The 23,951-nt window shown below is 39.5% G+C and overlaps 2 protein-coding genes and 1 long non-coding RNA gene across 4 annotated transcripts; 1 reads left to right on the top strand and 2 right to left on the bottom strand.

The window, feature by feature from the left end:
- Window positions 1–2,262: 2,262 nt before the first annotated feature.
- On the bottom strand, window positions 2,263–8,738 carry acbd4 (acyl-CoA binding domain containing 4). Of its 2 annotated transcripts, none has more exons than XM_032574579.1 (11): window positions 8,463–8,738; window positions 8,240–8,354; window positions 7,344–7,464; window positions 6,898–6,982; window positions 6,398–6,518; window positions 5,938–6,093; window positions 4,728–4,825; window positions 4,413–4,611; window positions 3,410–3,621; window positions 3,229–3,279; window positions 2,263–2,803 (listed from the first exon to the last, which is right to left on the bottom strand). In XM_032574579.1, the coding sequence occupies exons 2-11, from the start codon at window positions 8,328–8,330 to the stop codon at window positions 2,675–2,677; spliced, it is 1,263 nt and encodes a 420-aa protein (XP_032430470.1). In that variant the 5' UTR covers window positions 8,331–8,354; window positions 8,463–8,738; the 3' UTR covers window positions 2,263–2,674. The 2 variants fall into 2 exon arrangements, with proteins under 2 accessions (XP_032430470.1, XP_032430471.1); XM_032574580.1 differs by having other exon boundaries at window positions 8,488–8,738.
- A 1,915-nt stretch (window positions 8,739–10,653) lies between these two features.
- LOC116727256 (uncharacterized) lies at window positions 10,654–13,554 on the top strand. Its single transcript, XR_004340776.1, has 2 exons — window positions 10,654–10,758; window positions 11,539–13,554. It is a non-coding gene; the product is annotated as an uncharacterized LOC116727256 (long non-coding RNA).
- A 1,192-nt stretch (window positions 13,555–14,746) lies between these two features.
- chrm3b (cholinergic receptor, muscarinic 3b) lies at window positions 14,747–23,422 on the bottom strand. Its single transcript, XM_032574578.1, has 6 exons — window positions 22,504–23,422; window positions 21,945–22,121; window positions 20,569–20,639; window positions 20,271–20,425; window positions 16,659–16,954; window positions 14,747–16,294 (listed from the first exon to the last, which is right to left on the bottom strand). Exons 3-6 carry the CDS (start codon window positions 20,621–20,623, stop codon window positions 15,139–15,141), a joined length of 1,662 nt encoding a protein of 553 aa, XP_032430469.1. The 5' UTR covers window positions 20,624–20,639; window positions 21,945–22,121; window positions 22,504–23,422; the 3' UTR covers window positions 14,747–15,138.
- Window positions 23,423–23,951: the final 529 nt, after the last annotated feature.

The raw sequence follows: 23,951 nt of genomic DNA, 5'->3' as shown, positions 1-23,951 counted from the left end.
TGAGAAAAAAACCAAAAGGATGAGGTTTAAATCAACCAAAAAGGTTATAAAGTGGTTTTCATCCATGAACCAAGGTAAAATTGTGAGTCTAAGTAGAATAAAACATCAAGCCCTAAGGTTAGGAATTTGGTTCTCCCCAAATGCCAATTCATTTAAATACCCATTTAGGCAAAAAGGGAGGGTTAGGGTAAAGGTAAAGGTTAGACTTGAGTAGAAGATGGTTCGGTGTTAGAGCTTCCAGATCATTTGGATCGGTGGAGTCCAGTGTAATAGCTCTACTGTTGAGGATTGAGTCCACTTCACAGAGAGCAGTTTGAAGTCCTTCCTCGTCCAAATGCTGTGTCTGCAGGATAGAATTAAGAACCTTTCTGATGGAATGAATCAATCTCTCCCATGCTCCACCATAGTGTAACCCCGCTGGAGGATTGAACATCCATTTCATTCCCTTCAGTGACAGCGCATCAGAGATCTTTTCCTGATTCCAGTCTTCGATGGCTCGTCTTTGCTTGCACTCTGCTCCCACAAAGTTGGTACCAGTATTGGACTGCAGCTCTTGTACTTGGCCTCGCATGGCAATGAAACGTCGTAAGGTGTTAATGAAAGAGTCGGTGTCAAGAGATGAAGCGACCTCAATATGTACAACTCTGATTGCCGAACATGAAGATAATATATCTCTTTACAAGACTTCTTGTCTAGCCTAAGCCTAGACAAGAAGTCTTCACAAGACTTCTCCCATGCTTCACTTCAAATGGACCAAAGTAGCCCAACACCAACAAAAATAAAGGGGATTTTCTCAGGGATTGCTCTGCTTTCAGGCAAATCAGCCATTTGTAGCTGGCCTAAAGCTCCAAATGGAGCCATTTGGAGCCATGAAGCCATCTGCAGATCACACACTTCACCATGATCTTTCTAATCAATGCATCAGCACCAGGAATCCAATATTTCTGATGCAGCTTGTGGTTCCTACCACCATGATCCACTCCCTTATGGACGTATTGAAGAATAACACCAGCAAAGTAAAGATCTTTAGCAACAATGATAGGATGTTTAGAATCTTCAGACATGACAGCCCTGCTGAGACGCCCTCCAACACATCATCCATCAGAACAGGATTTAACTTGTATATGTGACTGCTTCATTTCACATTCTCTCACTTTTGGAGGCAGGTGATTTCGTCAGCATCTCTCTCCCTCTGACAGAACTTGATTATCTGCATCTCAGCATCCTCAATCTCTCCCACTGAAAGAAAGCCAGTTGGGAGCTCAACCCTTTGATGAGCAGCTTCAGACTGGGTTGTTTTACATGCAGACTGAAAATGTGTCTTCTTTCTTTTGTGATGCAAGAGCAATGTTTTGAATCTCAAATCCAACCCATCATCCTGACTAGTCCAGGATGAAGCATGATGAATTAAAAGAGCCAAAGGATGATCATCATCTTGTGCAAGCGAAACACAAACAGAAGAAGACACTTTGACTTCAGGGTTTTCATGTGGAAGTTCCTGTAAGTTCTCTGGGTTTACAGGCCAATCTGTCTCTGGCTGTGTCAGGAATGCAGGACCAGATAACCATGTTGTGTCATGTAGAAAAGGCTCTGCCTTCATACCTCTGGAGGCAAGGTCTGCGGGGTTATGTGTTGTATTCACGTATCTCCACTGGGAGGCGCCAGAAGCCCTGAGACACTGTTCACCACAAAAACACGGAGCCTGTTTAGACAGTAAATAAGTTTGAGCCTACAATACAGACCTGATAATCTTCAAATTCTCCCTTTTGCACTTCTGTCACTGAAATAAAGCTGTTTGGGCCCTCTCAGTTGCAATTCTCATTAAATACAATATTTTGACGTGATTTTAATTTCAAACCACTAGAACTGTTCCTTCCGCCCTCAGCATGGTTTGTTCTCCCTGCTGCCCTCTGGGGAAAAAAAATCCAGCAGCTTCAAATGCAGAACAACCAGATTCCACAACAGCTTCATCCCTCATGCCATAACAATTCTAAACTCCCATTAATTCAATCTTTTATTATATATATTTACATTGATAATTTCCTTATTTCTTATTTATTTATTTTTATTGGAGTCTTGGAACAAAATTTGTTTCAATTTGTACATTTATAAATGTACAACTGAATGACAATAAACTCCATCTATATCTTTAAGCATTCAAAGGTGTTTAGGCAGTAAATAAGGTTGAACATAGAGAATATGAGAATCTTCAAATTTTCCTTTTTGCACGTCTGTCCCTGAGATAAAGCTGTTTTGATCTTCTCAGTTGCAACTCTCATTTAATACAATATTTTCCACATCATTCTAGTTTCACATCATTACAGTTGTTCTTTTTCAGCATTCTGAGGTGAGATTTAGACAATAAATAAGGTAGAATAAAGAATACAGATAAAAAAAACAACTAAATGTATGTCTGCACTGACTCAAACTTTGTACAGAGGCATGAAAGAATTGTTCATCATGCTGAATAATAATGGGAAAGTTATTTATTTAAAACTTTCCTAACCAATTAATCGACTTCAATTAAAGCTAGTAATTTGTTACATCAGGACTAAAAGTCTGTAGATTAGCTTAGGTCGAACTTCCTCCTTAGAGTTATTGACAGGAACTTTAATCACACACCCCACCGGTGAACATGGGGAGCATGTCCATCCGGTGGCGCTGTCAGTGCTCCTCATGAAGATGTGCGACTTCTCTGGTGGGCCTTCCTGAGCAGGTAGACCAGACCTTGTGTAACAAACGGCCACAGCATGAACAGTAGAACTGTCTGACATGACACATCAAATGGCCACCATGTCTCCTCCTGGGAAAAGCATAAACAACAAATCACTGCAGATCACCAAACAGTGTTTTCTATCGGACACAGGCAGCAGCAACTGTAAATGCAGCTAACACAAACCAGAATGATATTCAACAGAACTTACATTTTCATTTGTTGTGCCAGAAGGAGCAACTATAATTTTTTTTTATTTTTGTGGGCTATGAATAACTGTAATAATTGCTAGCAGCAACCATTAGTAAAACACAGCAATTTATTTGAAATGTTTACCTGAGTGTTTATTGATTGGAACAGATTTGTTTGCATTTTTACGTTTGTTTCTCTGCAGGCAGCAGAGCTGCTCACCTGGCTTTCTGACTCAGTTAAATCAAGACAAAAGCAAACCTTCAGAACTAGGCTTTATGGATCAGTACCATCCAACATCACCTATCAGAACATTAGCTCCTCACCTGCTGTGAAGCTGCATCTGCACACTGCAGGCATGGTCTCCAGTCTGAGCCCTTAGTGGGTCACACACACAAACCAGCAATCACTTCAGAACATTGAAGAAGCATTTGTCAAAAGGCACGCAACATCAAACGGAATGAAATGAAGCCTTAGACATGATTCTGCATCAGCACACAAACTTACATGGGTGGCAGCGAGCCTCTCCACCACCTCCAGTCTGTCCATCACACTCCTCATGTCCTCTCTGAGCCTCCGTAGAGCCAGGATTATCTGTTGCTGCAGGTGTGTCTCGTGCATCCTCTCTGCTCCACCCTCTGAGCCGTCCCCACCTCCGCGTCCTGCCCCCCCACCACCACCAGGGGCCATCCGCCTTGGGCTTCCCTGTGGAACACCACCTGTGGATCATACAGGGTTAGATGAATGCTGAAATAACTACCAGACAACAATATAACCTTGTCATTAAGCTACACTGCTGGTTTGTAAATTGAGCCCCAGACAACCTCATTAGGTAATCATGTTTTGGGGAGTCCAGCAGAAAAGACTGGAGTGTGTAACAAAATACTTGGCAACATGATGAAAGAACCTAATGTGCAAATATTGAAGCAACATCTCAAGACATCAACCATGAAGGGGAAGTTGAGGCTGAAGTGGGTCTTCAGAGTGGATGATGTCCCTCAGCATACCACCAGGTCAGTCACAAAGAGGCTGACGGACAACAAAGTCCATGTTTCAGAGAGTCCATCACAGAGTCCTGGTCTCAGTGCTAAAGAACTATGAGGGGCTGAGCTGAATTGGTGTAGAATTTTAAATCATTTCAGTGGTTTATTTGTCTTAAGTCCATTTTTATGTCTACTGCAGAATTTCTGCTCAGCTCCTTCTTGCAAATAAGAACTAAAGGGTTTTAATCTGGTTAAATAAAGGAAATTAAACAATGTTGTCAACAAACCAGACTCAATTAATGGTGATACAAAAGAAAATCAAAGCAGATGACAGGCTGATAAATTTATCATTTGCTCACTGTGCAACATTTAACCAAGCAGAGAGAAAACACATTTGGAAATCACTGGCTGGCTGTAGGTGGTAGCGGTAGCATTTGGAGCTGCTGCCCAAACATAACAACTGACTGTAGAAAAAGTTCTTAAATGCATCAGATAATAATTAGTATTATCAAACAGTAACAGCCTACGTTCTCTCCAGCTGTGGTGGGAACCTTCCCGCCCGCTGTGCCAACCTCTCCGGGGCTGACCCGCACATTTCTCATCCTCTGCTCCTTCTCCGCCTTGACCGGCGCCGACCTGCCTTCCCTCCAGGTGAGTCCCCTGACCAGGAGAGGACTGTGGGTAAACGCTGCTGTTGTGAAAGCCGTTTGACTTGACAAGTGGAATCTGTAATAAATAGAAAACTTTTACATTTTACTTCATGAATATCATATCTTTATGTGCATTTTAATTGTTGGGACATGTCTCGCTGTGCTGTGGAGCTGATGATGGTACCACCATACCTTGATGTTGCTCAGTTGTTCCACTGAATCCACAGAGTCACAGAAGATTTCACTCTCTGAGTCGCTGGTCAAGACCAAACCCTCAGATGTCCCAGAGTCTGCAACAGTTCAACTCAGTTCATTTAGATGAACTAATGTCCTTTCAAGGCACCTTAAAAGACAAACAGATCTGTTGTGTAGGTAGAAATATGTAATCAAATAAATTCAGTCAAATCCTCCTGAGCATACATGTGGTGACAATGGAAAGGAATAACTTTCTTTTAAAGGTACTGTGCAGAAGTCTTCAACTCCAGGTGTCCTGCAGCTTTTAGATGAGTCATGTAATCAGGTCATCAGCAGGACTCTGGACAACTTGACTGAACACTGACAAGGTCACTGACATGACGCCACCTGCCAGTCTACCCAGTGGGTTTGTCAGCAATTTGTCAATGCCAATGTATTTATAAAGCACTTTAAAAACACCCATCAACTTGTCCCAAAGTAAACATCCCTTACCTGGAGGAATTGAACCTCTGACAAAGTTGTCAGGGTTTATCATTACAAATATGCTGCAGTCATAGAGGTGAGGTAAAAATAATCAGAAAAAATTATTAAAAGTTGTCAGTGAGGAACATCTAGTTAAGACACGCTTTACCAGAGAACTTAGAGCACAGAATAAAGTTTATTCTATTAACAAAACTCTAACAGTCTGGGAAAATGTCAAAGATAAATAAATGCCTGCAGCCGACTTCATGATCATCTGAATACAACAGTGATCAACAGTATAATGACAACATGTTTGTCTGTATGAAGGTTTTTGTCATCATTACATCATATGTTTAGTGGTTAAATCAAAGATTAATGCGTCAAGCAGAGACCAAAACAATAAATATGAGCTGTGGCTACATAATGTGGTTTCTGTGCAAAGCAGTAAAATGGACCTGCTACCAAAAGAGTTTAGCTTCCACGGTTTGGCTTAGTTTTTAAAGTGTGTCCTGTGTTGTTCATGTGAGATTTGCTGAACTTACAGCTTTTGATGAAACATTTCTTCTATTGATGATGTCATAATGTGAACAAGGATGTTTCCACAAAAACACAAGCTGTCTTTAAAAGACATCTAACATTTGTTCACTTGGAAGCTTGTGTGACAATTAATTCAACACCAAAAGGACACAGACAGAAACATGACAGCTGGAGACGACTTTCCCATCATGCCTTAGTCCTGCTTTACCTTTAGGAACGCTGTTGGTAAGCAGGTGGGCTTCGTCAGCCATGTTCAGCTCCGGCTCTGGATCAGAGTTCTCTAAACACTCCTGAGGTGGCCCCTGCTCCTCACCTTGAAGCTTCACGTCTGCTGAACCGTCAACCTGCTGCCTGCCTTTAGGACCTGAATGAGATGCAAACATGTAGAAAACAACGGCAGAAGATATGTGGTCATATACAGCTGGCTAGAGTTCTCAGACTTTTAACTGACAGTATACATGTCAGAGAGCTAGGATCAGTCACCTTATTGTTCCAATAATCTCTATTCATCTCTAACAATTAGAGACACAGCTGGTACATAAAACCAACAACTGTTCATTAGAGAGAATTCGTTCTTCCTGTGCTCCCTTCAGGTCTGGAAGATAAGAATCCCACCAAAATTCTTCTCAAAACCCACACCCCAGCTGATGAAGTGTATACCAACCCACCTTCAACAAGTGTGAGCAGTGAAGCTGGAGGCAGCGGCATGTCGTCAATGACCCTGTAGAGAGGCTCGAAGTGGTGGAAGAACGACGCTGTTCTCTCATCCATGGGCATGGTGTGGATGACCTGCACACATCCAGGACACACTCTGCTCAGGGTCTCCTGCGCTCCTCAAAACACATCAAGTCATCCATTTCAAAACAAATAGAACAAATTCACAGTGGTTGTGACAGCAACTATAAAAAGTATGAAAGAAAATGTGAACATTTGTTTCTTTGTAGAAAGCAGTGTAAAATATCAGTAAGATGGAATCTGGAGGAATATTGTTTAAAAGGACAAAAGAGCCTATCTAAGGCAACAACATGCGTCATCACTAACAGCTGATAGAACATCATAGAAGAGGCGTCCAGCAATGCAACTCTAGAGAAGGACCAGCTTCAGAGAGGTGGACAGGAAATTACAGCAGAGATCTGTGGAACCTGACATGGAAAAATGCTGACTGTACCTCTCGTGCCACTTTCTTCATCTCTTCCACATATGCTGCCATGGCGGTCTCCTGACTCATCGCCCCCAGGCGGCTCCATGCATCCCTGAAACAAGCCCACAGGAGGAAGTGTTTAAAAAATACTGGTGCTGAACTCTTCATTACCAGAATCCCACAGCCAAAATATTGGACAAATTCTGTTGGGTGAACTGGAGTTGAACAACCTAAAGGACCCAAGAAAAGCCGTCTGTTGAAAAGCTGCCACCTCCAGCAATGCATTGATAATTATGAGCAAGACTTTATGTGCATGTACGATAAGATAAGATAAGATAAATAGATAAACCATGATACTATACTACCATGTATTGGACCCAAGCAGTTGTTTGGTATTGTTCCTTGATTTAATTCAAACACCAGAGATGCTAATGGAATTTGCCTAAATATTCTGGATAAAACGGCACACTGACCACTTGTAGCGACCCACTGGGTCCCAGAAGCCAGGCCGAGGCATTGTACATGGTCCACACACTGCCTGCTTGTACAGACTGTAGAAACGCAGCATCACCTCATAAGAAGGTCTGTAGGAACCTGCAGATCAACAGATTCGTCATACATAATAACATAATGGAAATGCATAAAGGAAAACAATTAAAATGTATTTCCATTGTTTAATTAATTCCCCATCTGAAGCAACAATTTTAATTCAGTTCATTTACACAGCAGTAATTCTTCCAATGTCATAGTTCTTATTCATATCAGGGTTTCCATTGGTGTATTATAAGCCTGGTAGGCCACCAGGCTTTACTTGTGCCCCCATCAGGCTAAGCATTGCTTATTTATTTAAGTCTTTTTAAAATGTTTGCATTTAAAAATATATATATAGTTGGTGTTCAGGTATTAATCTTCCAATAACACATAATTGTCAAGTGATATTTTCAAACTTCCTGTCAACTTTAAACATTTTTTAACTCAAAAACATGGTGGGCTTCTGGATGAATGAGTGCCCAAGCACCCAACCACCGGGCTTAGCAAGTTTTCTGGGGGAAAAATTGCATATACAGAAAACTATAATCCAGCCAATCAAATAATATTTGATTATTTGTTTGACAGGTTCAAACATTCCAATTTCACAATTCGGGCCATGTAATGTCATACCATGGATATTCTTACCACCATTTCTATTTAGTTTGATTTCTGACGTTATGCTCAACCCCAAAATGTGCTTTTTTTTCTCTCCCAAAGTTTGTAAATTGTTACTATATTCAACTGGTGTTTCATAATTACAAATGATCAATTCAGGACTGTATTATCTGATAAGATTGCACTATTGAAACTAAAACTCCAGGAGGGGAACCGTTTTTACCGTTTTTGGGGAGTTTGTGGATGACATCCACGGCAGCTTGAAAGCGCCTCTGATGATCCACTGCAGGCTCTGCCATGGCCAAGACTGGCATGATCCCAGCTCAGGCTAACAGGAGCTGGTGGGGGAGGACAGACAGACAGGACAACAGCATCTCACACTGATACCTGGACAGAGAACTCACTGTGGGCAGTATCATGTTACTGAATATCTGAGCAACACTGACCGCATACACTACACTCAGCTCGGACCTTTCAGCCGGGACTCTCCCTGTCCGGTGTGGTGCAGCTTAGCGTCGTTAGCTTGCACTTTGTCTTATCTCTGGAACTCTCCTTCTGGTCTCATTTCCTCCGCCAGCAGTCGTCCGGCCTCCGCAGAGACACACAGATGTCTTCAGCTTAGAAAAGTGTCAGAGTTTCAATGTTCGTCCTGGAGACAGACTTGCTGAGATCAGGTTAACGTCAACGTCACACAATACTTCCGTGTCAGATCACGTGACAAGCGTACCACCGGCACAACCACGGTCACGTTGATTTTTAAAGCTACAGTGGGCAGAAATGATGTCTGGAGTTCTGCCTTGATTCTTTCACGAAAGACTTGCTGGAATTGACAGTCCAACGCTCCTGAGAAAGGTTAAGGTTGTTAAAGGCATAATGGAGAAGCATTGTTGGGTTGATGTGCTCAAGGTGCAGTATCGGAACGAGCAGGAGCTTCTTAGAGACAGAGGTCTAATTTCAAGGCGTCACAATACAAAATGAAATTAATTTTCAGATGATTGATAAACACCAATTTTGTGAGACAGAATGGACATTAGAAAGAAGTACACCCCTCCCCTTTCTTTCTTTAATTGAAAACTTCTGTTTTCAATTAAAGCAGAATTAAAGCAATTCTGCTTTTAAAATTTAAATTTGATTTTTTTTAAAATTATTTAAAAAATAGAAATTATTTTTAAGCTGCGCTTCTATACAGACTGACGGAGGATTAAACTGTAGTCACAGCAGTTCGCCACTAGTGGGCGTATGAACAGTGAGCACTCCTGACTCAGCAAGCCAACTGAAATTCAGCACAGTAACGGCGCTCACTGGCGTTCTTGTCTGTTGTTAACAGTTGTCAGCAATAAAAGAACCTACGAAATTACACAGATTAATTAATTTGTAACAACTGAAGATAACATTGTTGCTTAGCTGCTATAAAACAGCACCATGTGCCTGGAAAATATCCAATACTGCCCCTTTAAATCCAAAGGTAGAAAATAGAAATTCCTTTCAGTTCTTGACCCGTAAACCTAAATGGGAACAACTGGAAACAAAAGAATTTTCTGAAGGAAAGACCCATTCTCAAGAAAATGTTTTGAATTTTTAAATGAATGACCAATGAGGATTCAGCCAAACATCTAGTTGTTTTCTATTGCTAGTGTACCATAACATGCATCCACGAAAATCCCTAACAATAATGACTCTCCCATTTATTTCAGTAATTCCATTTATTCCTAATAGTGTATCAGTATGTTTCTGTATGTATTTTGTACATACAGCATTTGCTGTGTTGTAATGACAATAGGATCCACCCCCCCCCCACCCCCCCAGTTGGCTGAGGAGAATGTGAGTGGTAGGGAACCAATACCAATCAGGCTTAATCATTATATTTAATCATAACAACAACATATTTATGAGAGGCACGTTTATAGATATAACAAATACTAAAGTAAGAAATTTGCTTCAAAAATGAATCAATCTTCTCCAGTCTCCCCCACAGTGTTTTCATGTAATCAGAACGCAACAGACATAAAATATTGGAAATTAGTGTCCTATTACATGTACACATAATATTTTGTGTTGCTTTTTATTTATAAATGTGCTCCTTTAAATAACAACAGTTTGAGACCAATGTGTTCTCATTTGTGATGAGCAGAAGTTTGCTCATCAAAAAGTAAGTAAAGTAAAATTGTAATGAGGTACTTGTTACTTTTAATATTAGTAGCTGTATTTGTATTTTTTATAAATTAATTTAGCATCACTGTTATTTCTTTGGAACAAATTAGTTATTGTTTTCTGCACTTTCGCTTGAATTAAAAATTCACTGTCCCGCGGTGTTTTCCCGTTTTTTATTTTAAAGTCTATGAATGATAAGCGATTTATTATTCATCCTGTGCAAACCACCTGTGTAAAATATCCCAGTCCATAAATCAAACACACCAATCCGATCAGGAACCACCTTTTTCTAGAGAAAAACGCGCGTACTATAATAATTTAACACCAGTGAAATCTCCGGTTATAAGTTAATAAGCAGATGTTTTGGAGTTGTGCTGTGTTGTTTTAATTGAGCAAAATAACATAAAGCACAACTAGATACTCTCCTTTTGCTTTTAATTTTAATTGTCTGATTTTGTAATAATCAGACAGGCGTTAAACAGCGGAGACCTGACCTGGCTCTTGTCCGCTTCATAGTGGAGGATCATGACTATACCTCTAGTAATGACTTCTTGGGGCAGTTTACACTACCTTTCACCAGTCTTCGCACAGGTGCGTGTGTGTGTGTGTGTGCACATGTACACTATATCGCCAAACCTATTTGCTCATTTGCCTTGACTCACATATGAGCTTAAGTCACATTCCGTTCCTAATCCATAGAGTTCAATATGATGTTGGTCCAACTTTGTATCTAGAACAGTTTCAACTCTTCTGTCAAGGCTGTTCTCAAGCTTTAGGAGTGTGTTTAGGGGGATTTTTGACCATACTTCCAGAAGCGCATTTGTGAGGTCAGATACTGATGTTGGATGAGAAGGTCTGACTTTTGACTCTCTGCTCTAATTCATCCCAAAGGTGTTCTGTAGGGTTGAGGTCAGGACTCTGTGCAGTCCAGTCAGGTTCATCCACACCAGACTCTCCATCCATGTCTTCATGGACCTTACTTTGTGCTCTGGTTCACAGTCATGTTGGAAGAGAAAGGGGCCACCTCCAAACTTTACCACTGCATACAACACTTTGTGTTGCACATGGTGATGTATGGCTTAGATGCAGATGCAGAGCATCCTGTCAGTTCCACACTGGAATTCACTGAGCTCCTGAGAGCAAGCTATTCTTTCACATGTTTGTAAAAACAGTCTGCATGCCGAGGTGCTTCAGTTTATACACCTGTGGCCATGGAAGTGATTGGAACACCTGATCCTAATAATTTGGATGGGTGAGCAAATAATTTTGGCAATACAGTGTAGTTTAAAATGGAGGCTTGAAGCAAAGACGTGCTAAGGGTTCGTAGGTTTGTGAGCTTAACTGTATCTTGACTGTGTCTCTTGTCTGCAGGTTATCGCCATGTGCGCCTGCTGAAGCTGGACGGCTCCAGCCTCTCTCCTGCCTCTCTCTTCATCCATGTTAAAATCACTCCTGCCTAATCATCAACTGAACCCTCAACTCAATCATAGGTCAAGCCATTAGCTGAGCATGACCTCTTCACCCTATTGGAAGTGGGAGACTTGATATTTGTGCCTGGATATAATTACAGGATCAGGATCCTGACTGTCTCTTGTGAATAATCCAGGTGGATCCTGTTTATGGGCATTTCTGTTGGGTCAGTTGATTTCTGTTGACACTACGTTGGAAGGTTTTAAAGAAGCACGTGTTCAAATGAATGCCTGTAAAGATCACATTCATTGTGGTTGGTGGATACTTGAAGGCAGATATATCTCATATGATTTTTGTTTACACTGTTTTATTCTATAAGACATTGATCCAGTCTAGATGTTTTGAAATATGAAGTATTTTTATCTAATCTCAATAAGACTTGAAAATTGTTTACTGTGTTAATTTAATAACACCAACTTTTCTGGGGTAGATATTTATCTAAAACTATAAGTTGTCTTTTTTCTAATGGCTCTAGATGAGTTTTATTTGGCTAACTTGTTCGGTTGTGAAGGTTGCAGACCTCTGATCTAAATGAACCTAGGATCAATATCAGGTTTTCTTCTTTCTAACCTTGTGTCCAATCATATTTTATTCACTCATTCTTGAAGCTGATTAACTTGATTTATTTTCTTCAGGTTTGTTTTTTGCCTAAAATATTTTCATTTAGCCCTAAAGTGGTTATGCTTTATTTATTTGCAGTTAATCCTGTTTGATTTTCCCATGAAATTCTTCTTGTAGAAATGAGCAGCATGCCACTTGGCTGTTAGCACTTTATCCTGGCGAACTAGTATTTTTTTCTATCAGACATGGAAGTTATCACAGGCTATTGTGCTAATGTTATGTGTATTTTGTGCTTATTCATGTTTTATACATAAGAAGTACTATGAATATATCTGTTCTTTAAGTCATGTGATTTAAAGAAGGTGACGGAAGAAACATCGTTTGGTCTGCTGTAAACCTGCGTGCGAATGTTTCAACAAACTTTCTATCTTATGAATCCTGTCCTTCGTTGTCAATATTTTTATTTGACCATTTCTGTGTTTGATTACACAAAATGAAAGACATGCACACATAATGAATGAGTTGATCAGATCTTTGCCCTTGTTTTTTTTTTGTCAGATTTTTCCTTTGAGAACAAGACTTTCCATTCATGTTTGAGATTGGTCACATTCGATATTTCTTTAGGTTTTCTTAAGATCCTTTAAAATATTTTCATTGGCTACTTTCTCACTTGTTTTGAAGCAAAGACCTTACCAAGTTTTAGAGGAACAATTTATATTTTTGATTGTTTCAAACTTTGTAACTCTGACAGAAATCGTCAAGAGGAAAGGCTCCTAAAGCATCACCCGCATGTCTTTTGGAACGTTTTAGAAAAACTGTTTTTATCAGTATCTAGTGTTTTACCAGTAAACTTCCAGAAATACATTTCCCATTTCTGTCAGAAGTTACTCTGTTGGAAACCTGTATTTTAGCACCAGCAAGGTTATACCAAAAATGATAATAGCTGAGTTTTAACTGGTAATCTGAAGAAAAACAAATTAACTTTCTGAAAACCTAAAGACTTACTGAACACTGTTTTATACCACATTACAAGAAATATTGACTTATTGTAAGCAAATAGGAGAACTACTTGGATCACTGTAAACAGGAACACTGTAATCTGTAAAAGACCAAAGTAAGATGGAATAAAACAAGCTGTAATTTATTGCTGTGCGTAATATTTGATATTAGATCAGTTACTTCTGTTCCTCCACAGACCTTTGTCCACAAAGATCAGTAAGTCATCGCTGCTACAGCTTACACTTTTAAGCAGCTGTTTGTTTATACTCTCCAGAATGTCAGAATTTACACAGTTAATGTAGATAACAACAAATAAGCATGAGTACAAATAAAGCAAGATCATAAACCTTTGTTAACCCCTAAGAAATCTTTAATCACAGCAAAGCTCTGATCTGATCACAAACATTACAGGGTCTACAAGCAACTTGTCTATGGTGAAACACGAAACCAAAAACCAAACCGTCTGAGCTGCTGGTTGGCAGCTTATGAACATTGCCTTAATATGATGCAACATGAAACAAATCTGATGTCATTTCCTGTAAATGTAAGAAAAATGTTTTCACTGTTAAAATTATAGTTTAACTAAAAATTTAATTATTGCATTGCTTTCTGCATAGCAATAACTAGTAAATAGCAAAAGTCAATAGCAAATGGTCCCATTATAATTAACTGAGAAACAACTGTATAATGACTTAAAAAAAAAATTTAGAAGTTTAAAAAAAATATTCTAATTGATTTTTAAATAAAGAAATTACTACATTTCAGTACAAGTGTGACTCTACTGATATTCATGATATCTTAGGGATGTTTTCCTCAGCATTCATTGACTTCAGGTTCTTGGTGTGTATATGTGGTGTGTGTGTGACAGAGCTGTGCTGGATCTAATAACAGATGATGAGGCAGCTCTGGCTCTGGTTTCAAAGCTCTCTGAGGTGCAGCCAGCTCTCCAGATGCAGTCTTCAGTCATTCTGCCCTGATTCACCTGGTGAGGAGGCACAGACAGGATCCTCACTCTCCTGTCAAATCTCATTTTTCTCTCTTCATCTGTCCTCTGATGTGTGATGTCATCTCCTGTAGGTCATTCTGTCCCAAATCATCTTATTTGTTTATTAAGGCAAATTAGGAAAGGTTGTTACTGTTTAAAATCTTAAAAACAAACAAAATGATTTTAAAATGAACTCTAAAATACACGGGCAGTCAGTGGAGAGAAGCCTGGACCAGGGTAATGTGTTCTGTCTTACATGTTCCTGTTAAAAGACAGGCAGCAGCATTTTGCCCCAGCTGCAGACATGTACTGTAAGTGAGGACTGGCTGACTTTGTGGTGGAGGGAATTACAGTAATCCAGTCATGATGAAATGAAGGTATGGATTACTGTTTATTTGAAAGGATAGATTTTGTCTTTGCTATTTTCTGTAAATAATAAAAACTAGACTTGACTGTGGCTTTTATGATTATTGAGTGTAAAATCACTGTCCATCTTAAAACCTCCACAATGTTGCCAAATATAGAAATTATTTTGACTAAATCTTCTTAATATGTTTATAAAAATGAAAACGAAAAATATGAATACAAGTGTAAGCAAGGTCTATCCTGTCAAGCTCAAATATAATTTACTAAATCTATATTTAAAAGGTATTATTTCCCACTGATATTTGAACACACATGTATATTATTATTTATTTGCACTGCTTTTGAGAGTTGCTATTTTTAAAATGTGCTGTCTTGTACAGTGATAATAAAGGAATTGTGATTCTGATGCAGGGCTACAGTCAATACATCGAGCATATCTTTCCCAACAAGGTGTGGTAAAAGCCATAAACTAAACAAGTTTAGGTAGTAAATAAAGAAACAGGTGAGTGTTCTTTCCACAGAGGGATAATTAATGACACCTAAACCTAAAGAAAATATCTCCACCCAATGGATCAATCTGGTATTACAATCTATCTAGGCTCCTTTCGGGAGCCAACAGCCTGCCTTTGATTAAAATTGGGCTTGTTCCTGTTTTGATTCCACTGGCATATTAATATATCCCTAAAGGTTGTCCGGAAGGTCTTGTTACACAGAGCGTAGCACATGGGGTTCACTGTGCTGTTAACATAACACAGCCAGTACCCCAGAGCCCACAGAGATTCTGGAATACAGTCCTGACAGAAAGTGTTGACCAACACCATGATGTTGTACGGCAGCCACGTGGTTATGAATGCAAACAGAATAGCGCTCAGAGTTCTTGCTGCTTTCTTTTCATTTGCTTTCTTTTCATTTGCCTTTTTTTCATTTTTGCGCTTATTGATCTCTATTTTTGCTTTAGTGGCAAAGCGTTTGGCAAGCACAGCATCTCTGGTTGCCTTAGCAACTGACTGGTCAAGAGAAGATGAGGGAGTAAGTCCATCTGAGCCTTTCTGAACTTTGACGCTTTCATAATGTTGGCTGTTCTTGTTCACCTCTGAAGCAGAAGCCATGTCCCCGTTAACGCTGCTGCGCTCGGCCTCCTCTACTGTACTTGTTGTTGTGTTGCAAGATCTGTTTGATGCAGGAAAACGAGTCCAGAAGGCTGAGAATTGAAAACATAGCGTTCTACAGCACTTTTGGTTTTCCACTCCTGGTGAGGTGGAATTATTGTTCCTGTTTCTCTCTGGAGAAGACAAACAGATTTCACTACTGCTGGCGCTTTGGGAGCTGATCTGGCGCAGCATGATTGATGACATCCTCTGGCTGCCAACTGCATCTTTTCCACCGCCATTGTCCAGGTTCTGAGCCTGGCTCGGGTTGGTGCCTGACCCAGATCCCTTGAGACCTTGTATATCTTTAGCTCTCTTCTCTGTCTCCTGGTAGATCTTCCAAAACAAAATGGCCATGATACTCACTGGTAAGTAGAACGCAGCAATAGCAGTGCAGAAGGTAATTATGGGCTCGGACAAGAACTGGATATAACACTCATTTGGCTGGACCGTGCGCTCACCCACAATGTACTGCCAGAACAGTATGGCTGGGGCCCAGAGAATGAAAGAGATGGACCAGGCTAGTCCAATCATGGTCATGGCTCGCTTGGTTGTTCGTTTGGCCCTATAGGTCAAAGGTCTGGTCACAGAAAAATACCTGGGGAGACACAGATAGTAATAAACAGAGACTGTAACTTGTTTGTTCTTTGCAGTACAATATATAACAAACCACAAAGTATAACAAAACCACAACAGTTGCTTTTTTGTCACAGGCAACTGGAGTGTTGCTGCCTCCACTTGGTATTTAGAATTTTTTATTTCTGTGTGCGTCTTTCTTTTGATTTCTTGCATTTTTATTGGTTTGAGAACGACAAGAGAGTCTTGCCCAAACAGCAATAATGGCAGAACTGTCACATTGTTCATATTTACATAGGAGTAAATATATAAAAAAATTTAAATGCAAAAGACAAAACCATACAGTCATTTAGAAGAAAATTGTAAATTAAAATACTTTCAGCTACCTGTCAAAGCTGATGACGAGCAGGTTCATGACGGAGGCGTTACTGGCCACATAGTCTATCGCAAGCCACAAGTCACAAACCACCGGCCCAAGAGCCCACTGGCCCATGATGATGTAGGTAGTATAGAGATTCATTGACAAAGTGCCGATAGTCAGGTCAGCGAAGGCCAGACTGAGCAGGTAGTAGTTGTTAACCGTCTTCAGACTCTTATTTACCTTGAAGGACACTAAAACCAGGATGTTGCCAACAACAGTGACGAAAGAAAGGGATCCGGTGAGGAAGACGATGATGATGACCTGGGAATGAAGAGGAGATGTAACCAAATAAAGTAATAAGTAGTCAGATTTAGGTGCACTCCCCAAATATACGCTGTATTTAAAATTGTTATGCAAATTGGATTTAAGTGTCATACAGATTACATTTTTTGTTGTACTATTAAATTTATAGATGGTATTGTGTGTCAGGGTTCTTTGAATCACTATAATTAATTTCAGAGAGCTGGGTTGATTAGTTTGTCTGGTGAGCTCAATTAAAGGAAATCTACTTAAGAAGGATGTTCCACATTATTAAGCAGGCTACAGGTTTCAAGCAACATGGGAAACAGAAAGGATCTCTCTGCTGGAAAATCATCAGAGTGTAGTGCCGTATGACAAGGTATGAAAACATTAGATATTTAAGGAAAACTGAAGCATTATCGTACTGTGAAGAGATTTGTGGCTGAGTCAGAACAAAGATGGGTTTGTACAGATAAAGGCAGAATGAGGAAGGTTTCTGTTAGACAAATTCATCGGATTAAGAGAGCAGCTGTTAAAATGCCCTTACAAAACAGCAAACAGTTATTTGAAGCTGCTGGTGCCTCTAGAACCTCAAAGTGGAGGATCCTCCAGAGGCTTGTGAGCAGAAACGGTCTCAGTGGGCCCAGCCGTACATGAAGATTAATTTTTAAACAGACTTGTTCACTGATGACTGCTGTGCAACCCTGGATGGTCCAGATGGACACAGTAGTGAATTGGTGATGGATGGCCACCACATCCCAACACGGCTGTGACGTCAGCAAGGAGGTGGTGGAGTCATTTTTTGGGCCGAAATCATGGGGAGAGAGAGAGAGAGCTGGTTGACCCCTTCAGAGTCCCTGAAGGTGTGAAAACGACCTCAGCAAAGTATATGGACTTTCTGACTGATCACCTTCTTTCATGGTTCAAAAAGAAGAGCTGTACCTTCCTTAGCAAAATCATCTTCATGCATGACAATGCACCATTTCATGCTGCAAGGAATACTATGGGCATAAAAGGGGAGAAACTCATGGTGTGGTCACCATCCTCCTCTGACCTCAACCCTATTGAGAAAACTTTGGAGTTTCCTCAAGCAGAAGATCTGAGGATGGGATGCAGTTCATATCAAAACAGCAGCTCTGGGAAGGTATTCTGACATCCTGCCAAGAAATTCAAGCAGAAACTTTCCACAAACTCACAAGTTCAATGGATGCAAGAATTGTGCTGTGATATCAAAGAAGGGCTCCTATGTTAACATGTAACTTGGTCTGTTAAGATGTTTGTGATTGAAATAGCTTTTGATTTTAGTACATGTGACCGCTTAATGCTGCACATTCAAAGAATGACCGTTTGCAGTTCTTTATAATCCATAAAATGTTTAGAAAATCTGCTGTGCATAATCATTTGGAACAGTGCATTTTGAGTTTTTTATTTTTGAAAAAAAATACTGTTCTCATGGGGAACTTTGTTCAGTAAAATTTGATTTCTACTGTAATAGTTCATGACTTGAAAATTATACTGACCATCATTTGCATTGACCATTTAAGAAAATCTGAGAAAATATCACTTGCATAATAAGTTGGAACACAATGTAGTCAGGTGGCCCTGACTCCTGTAATTAGGAAGTGCTTTGAGAGACTAGTTCTGCAGCACATCACAGACCATACGCTCCAACACTACGACCCTCACCAGTTCATGTCATGCTAAGAGATCCACAGAGGACGTTGCCTTTTGTTGACTACAGTTCAGCCTTCAACACAATAACCCCAGACAGACTCATCACTGAACCGGTCACTCTGGGTGTTCTTCCTCTCACATGTGTGGATAAAGGACTTCCTCACCAACTGACCCCAGACTGAGACTTGGCTCCTCACAGGACTGTGTACTGAGCCCCCTACTCTATTGCCTCCATCCCCAAGATGTCAGTCCAGCCCACAACAACAACAACCACTGCATCGTCAGGTTTGCTGATAACACCACAGTGGTCAGACTCATCTCACAGGGTGATGAGGCAGCCTACAGGAAGTCCTGAAGCTGGCAGCCTTATGTTCAGAGAACAACCTCACTCTGAACACTAAGAAAACCAATGAGGTCATCATGGACTTCAGGAAGCTGAATACCGACCCAGCTCCTCTCTACATTAACAGCGAGTGTGGAGAGGATCCACACCCACAGGTTTCTTGGGGTCCTCATCTGTGCAGATTACTGCAAACATCACAGCAGTCATCAAGAAGGCTCAGAAGTGGCTACACCTCATCAGAGTCTCAGGAAGCACAAACTAAACTCCAAGCTGCTGTTGACCTTCTGTTGAGCCTGCTGACAAACAGCATATGGAACAGCAGCTGTACTGTTACAAACAGGGTGAGGCTGTAGAGCAGGGGTCTCAAACTCCAGTCCTCGAGGGCCGTAGTCCTGCAACGTTTAGATGTGCCTCTGCTGCACCACCTGAATAAAATAATTAGGTCATTAGCAAGGCTCTGGAGAACTGATCTACACAAGGAGGAGGTAATTAAGTCATTTCATTCCAGTATTTTGTACCTGTGGCACATCTAAAAACTGGAGGACTGCGGCCCTCGAGGACTGGAGTTTGAGACCCCTGCTGTAGAGTAACATTGACTGACCTCCTGCTGCCTCAGCAGAGCTGAGGCCATCACCAAGGATAGCCCCCACCCTGGCTTCATCTTGTTTGACCTGCTGCCCTCTGGGAGGCGCTACAGAGGCATTCAATCAAAAACAAACAGACTCAAAACCAGCTTCTTCCCAAAAGCATTTAACACCCTGAAGCCCAACACACTAATTATATAGTGGTCATATGTATATGTGTGTATATGTGTATCCATATATATTGTTGTAACTATGTATTTCTTTCTTTGCACTGTTTTTGGAGTTGACTTTAATCTTATTGTACATGTGTACAGTTACAAACAATAAATTCTAATTAAAAACAAAATCCTGTTATTTCTCTTTTGTTTTATAAAAAAGGTCAAAATCCCAGAGTTTCAGAGGACTGTCAGCAGTGTTAGTGTGTCTCACTCCCATCATGTTTAATTGGAAACAAATCAAATCTTGAATGTTTTCTGCAGATAAACATAAGAATTTTCTCTTGACTTTGTAGTTTCTCATTTATGGAAAAAGAAGAAGCTTCAGTCAAAGTTATATTGGTATTATGTTTAAAAGAATGATGGAATTATTCCAAATTTGTAGATATCAAGTTAAAAGAATCCATTTTCATGTCATTTTATTGATCCTTTACTAATGAGGAATTAAACATTATGGAAAATATGTTGAATAAAAGTGTCAAAAAACAGAGTTGAAAGTAAAGTTTTTATCCATGTGTTACCTGCCACACAGTGTGACCTCCCAGTGGATCAAATTCCTCTTCAGGCAGCTGGAAGGTCATGTTAAGAGTGGACTCAGAATTGTTTCCTCCTTTTCTTGACAAAATACTAATGTTATGCAAATTCCAGTACCTGGACCATTGCTGGAAAGAGTCACCTGAAAATGTACAGTTATAAAGCATTTTAAACATCTGTTATATCCTAATTCAATCTGCAGAGTAAATGTGCACAAACTAAAGGTAATGTGCATTTCTACTTGTGGCTCTTTGTTAGATTGAGGTGTAATTTGGTCTCTCATACCAGAAGGTTTATCAGGGAAGAAGTGGGCCGGATCAGACCCAGAAGTCAGATTCATTGTGGTTAATGACCATCTGGAAAAACAAAAGCACAACAAAAGACAAAATGTAGTTTAAATGCTGACAGTTGACTGTCAGAGTTCTTGTTTTACTTTTGTCCAGCATGGCAAGATTTCAAGTATTTCTAATTGTTTTCTTGGAACTGATTTATGATTTTGATATATTTTCAAGGTTAGACAGGCTAGATACATATTTAATATATACAGTAAGGTTATATGGTTGAAGTAGCCTTAGATAGTAGATTTATGCAGGAAAAGTTTAAACTTTTGGCACCTACTAGAGCACAGAGGACACTGGAATAAAATATTTGTATTTTTAGCAAGCAGTGACAGAACTATGCTGAATATTTGCAGGGAGCCTTAATCAGGTGGCAGTGACTGCTGAAATAGAAAACAACTGGACTTCCTTTCTTGTTTCTTGGAAACATTTGAAGGAATCTTGAAGCATGGCATCAGCATCAAGACAAAAGGAATGATGGAAAACATTACCTTAGAGAGCCTTTTGTTAATCGATTTTAAATATGCTTATACTTATTATTTATCTAATTTGTCTCCAAGAGAACCTTTACAGGTGAAACTGATTCAGATTTGGCCAGTGTTTAACCCAAAAGATTTTGAATCCAAGCAGGTAAAACATGAAGAATCTGATGACAAAGACAGCAAGAGATCTACACAACACAAACAATATATTTCAGTTAGTTTTCTATCCTCGTGATCCAATGTTTTGCTGATTCTGGCATAGATTAGCATAGCCTGTAAAGAATACATGACATTACTAATACAGGCTGTACTAATTAAAGCCAAAATCATCACATATTCCCAGAGCCTTTCTTCAGTCAATGACTTTAGGTGTATGTACAGTACTAAAAAAGAGGGAAAAAAATCATTTTTAATTATTACGCTGGTCCACTGACATAAAAGAGCACACCTTTAACTGCAGTCATATTCTACAGTCATCTCTGAAAACAGCTGCTGAAATAAATGAGTGAATTTTGTGTCATTTCCATGCATGGAGCTTTATGAAATGTTGGTGTTAGTGACAAGCCTGAACAAACCTGAAGTGATCCAAAAAATGACAGTTTCTCAGTGAAATGTTGCATTTGATAAGAAACCTGGCAAATGTGTTAATTTATCAAAACCTCATTCATATACTGTGAAGATGAAAATCAACACTTTAAGAGATAAATCATATTTCATGTTTTCACTTTAAAATGAAGATAATCTCTATCCACGTAAACTATATGAAACATTTACCTTTATAAACAGGTTAAAAGAAAACGCTTTAGTGCAAAGTTGAAAGTCTTTAAAAGTGCAGTCTTACTTGCCAGTCAGCTGTAGCTCCAAGTGTTCAGTGGAACATCCTGCAGAGAAGCTTTGCTCCACCAGAGCAGCATTCAGCTTTCAGACAGTCCATTGGCTCTATAGTGCAGGAACTCTGAGCTCCGCCTCTGACAAAACTCTAGTGTGTCTGCAGAGGAGCGTCTCTGGCACAAGATCACTGTAGTTAACACAAGTATAGAATAGAAAGGGTTAATGCCGTGGATAGGTTAAGTACGTAGCAAAAAGTATGTATACAGCTTGATTTTATATATTTATACATAATAAAGTATATACATGCTTTATTTTATATATTTTATTATGTTACAAGCACAGACTTTAATGTAGTTTATTAGGATTTAACATGATAAAAACAGAATGTGGGGCATGACTGTGAAGTGGAAGGCAAATGATGTATGGTTAAAGAACTTTCACTAATAATTTGAAAAGTGTGGCATGCATTAATATTCAGCCCCCTTTACTCTGATACTCCAGAATAAATTCCAGTGCAAGTAGGAAGTAACTTTGGACATCTTTGGACTGCGTTCTGTCTGATCCCTCACCTAGGAATCTTCAGCCATAGATAACCTTCCCAGGTGCATGGGATTCCTGAAAATGAAAATGTAGCTCCATCACGTAAAGTAAAAAATAAAAATAAAATAATAATAATAATAAACAAAGCTGCGAGGTTTCACTATATAAATATATGCCACAAGCTGTGGAACTGAAAGGTTGGTGCATCAAACAATTAAATGAATGTTGTATTTTAGTTGATGTCTCCTTTTTGGCAGTGAACCAAGACGGTTAATATGAGAAGTGTACAACATCAATCCTCATGTCTGCATGTCTTTGCATGTCTTTCAGTCTGCATGACTGAAATGTCCATGAATAAAAACATATTTTTTTTGCCAGCAACTTCTCTGACATGGAGGGGAAGCTTTCCTTCCTCATCAAGCATCAGTTGATCGACTGGAATTTTACTGCTTTGAGAAATTCCTGTTTTGTTTGTTTGCTCGCTCATGGAAACACAAAGACTTTTTTACAGTTTTTTTTATTTTTTACATTTCAGCCTCCTACTGGGGATTATTTCAATTTTGTCTTCAATGTCATTATGGAATTATGCCAGCTCTACTCTTTTGGCTGATTATGTCTGAGTGCAAACAAAACATCTGACAACTGAGACATCTGTTCCTCAGAGAAAGAGACAAGTCAGAGCCTTTGTGTTTTCTTAGATAGCATCACATAGTTATAGTCTTTGTGTTTGTTTTGTTAGCTAACTCAGCAGGCTGGTGGCATTGTTTCTTTGCTTTCAGATAACATTGAGTTTTGTTTGGATCTGTAAATTAAACCCTTATTAATTTTCTTTTCTTTCAGTGTGTATAAGGTTTCTGGATATCTCATATATTGTTTGTGATATCTCTGGTGTACATTATATAATTGAAAAAGTACATGCTTACTAAGGAGGGACACTATATTATATGAATTTACATCTGAAGATGCTGATGTTTGCTCATTTTTGGTAAAAAGATTCCATACATATAGGCTTATTAACAATAGACATTTATTTCCATCTTGGTTATGTGGTATTTGTTCGGTCATGTGACAGTGATGATGATGATGAAGGATTCTGCAGTGTTTCATTGAAACAGAGAAGAAGTATCAGCTGTATGGTCGTTTTCTCTCTAATGCCTCAGTGATTCTTAGGCTGTCATTTTACTCACCTTTACATTCACTGAGGGTCTGAGGCTCAACTGGATCCTTTTCCTCAAGCAAACAGTTTCACTGACACAGCACCAAGTTTTCTTTTGTTGAATTCAGGATTAAAGTTTAAACAAGATTAAACAAAGCCCAGTTTAAATATGTGTAGTAATAAGTAAAGAAAAAATAGGTAAGGATATAAAGTTGCTACTGAACCAACCCAAATGACAAGGAGCAGGTATAGAAATCAGCAGTAAGTTCTCAAGGTTTTATAGTCACCATCAAAGTTGTTTTATCGTGTAAAGCACTTCAA

Source organism: Xiphophorus hellerii, chromosome 10, assembly GCF_003331165.1.
Source record: "Xiphophorus hellerii strain 12219 chromosome 10, Xiphophorus_hellerii-4.1, whole genome shotgun sequence".
NCBI lineage: Eukaryota > Metazoa > Chordata > Actinopteri > Cyprinodontiformes > Poeciliidae > Xiphophorus > Xiphophorus hellerii.
This window is presented reverse-complemented; position numbering and strand designations above follow the sequence as displayed.

Bases quoted from the DNA above. Each gene is read 5' to 3' on its own strand.
- acbd4 (XM_032574579.1), bottom strand. From the start codon at position 8,330: ATGCCAGTCTTGGCCATGGCAGAGCCTGCAGTGGATCATCAGAGGCGC. The intron at 7,465-8,239 runs GTAAAAACGGTT...GTTGATCTGCAG, and splicing joins CCACAAACTCCCCAAAAACG to GTTCCTACAGACCTTCTTAT. The intron at 3,622-4,412 runs GTAGGCTGTTAC...TATGATCCACAG, and splicing joins CCACCACAGCTGGAGAGAAC to GTGGTGTTCCACAGGGAAGC.
- chrm3b (XM_032574578.1), bottom strand. From the start codon at position 20,623: ATGAATCTGACTTCTGGGTCTGATCCGGCCCACTTCTTCCCTGATAAA. The intron at 20,426-20,568 runs GTATGAGAGACC...GTACATTTTCAG, and splicing joins CTTCCCTGATAAACCTTCTG to GTGACTCTTTCCAGCAATGG. The intron at 16,955-20,270 runs GTAACACATGGA...CTTCATTCCCAG, and splicing joins GAGGTCACACTGTGTGGCAG to GTCATCATCATCGTCTTCCT.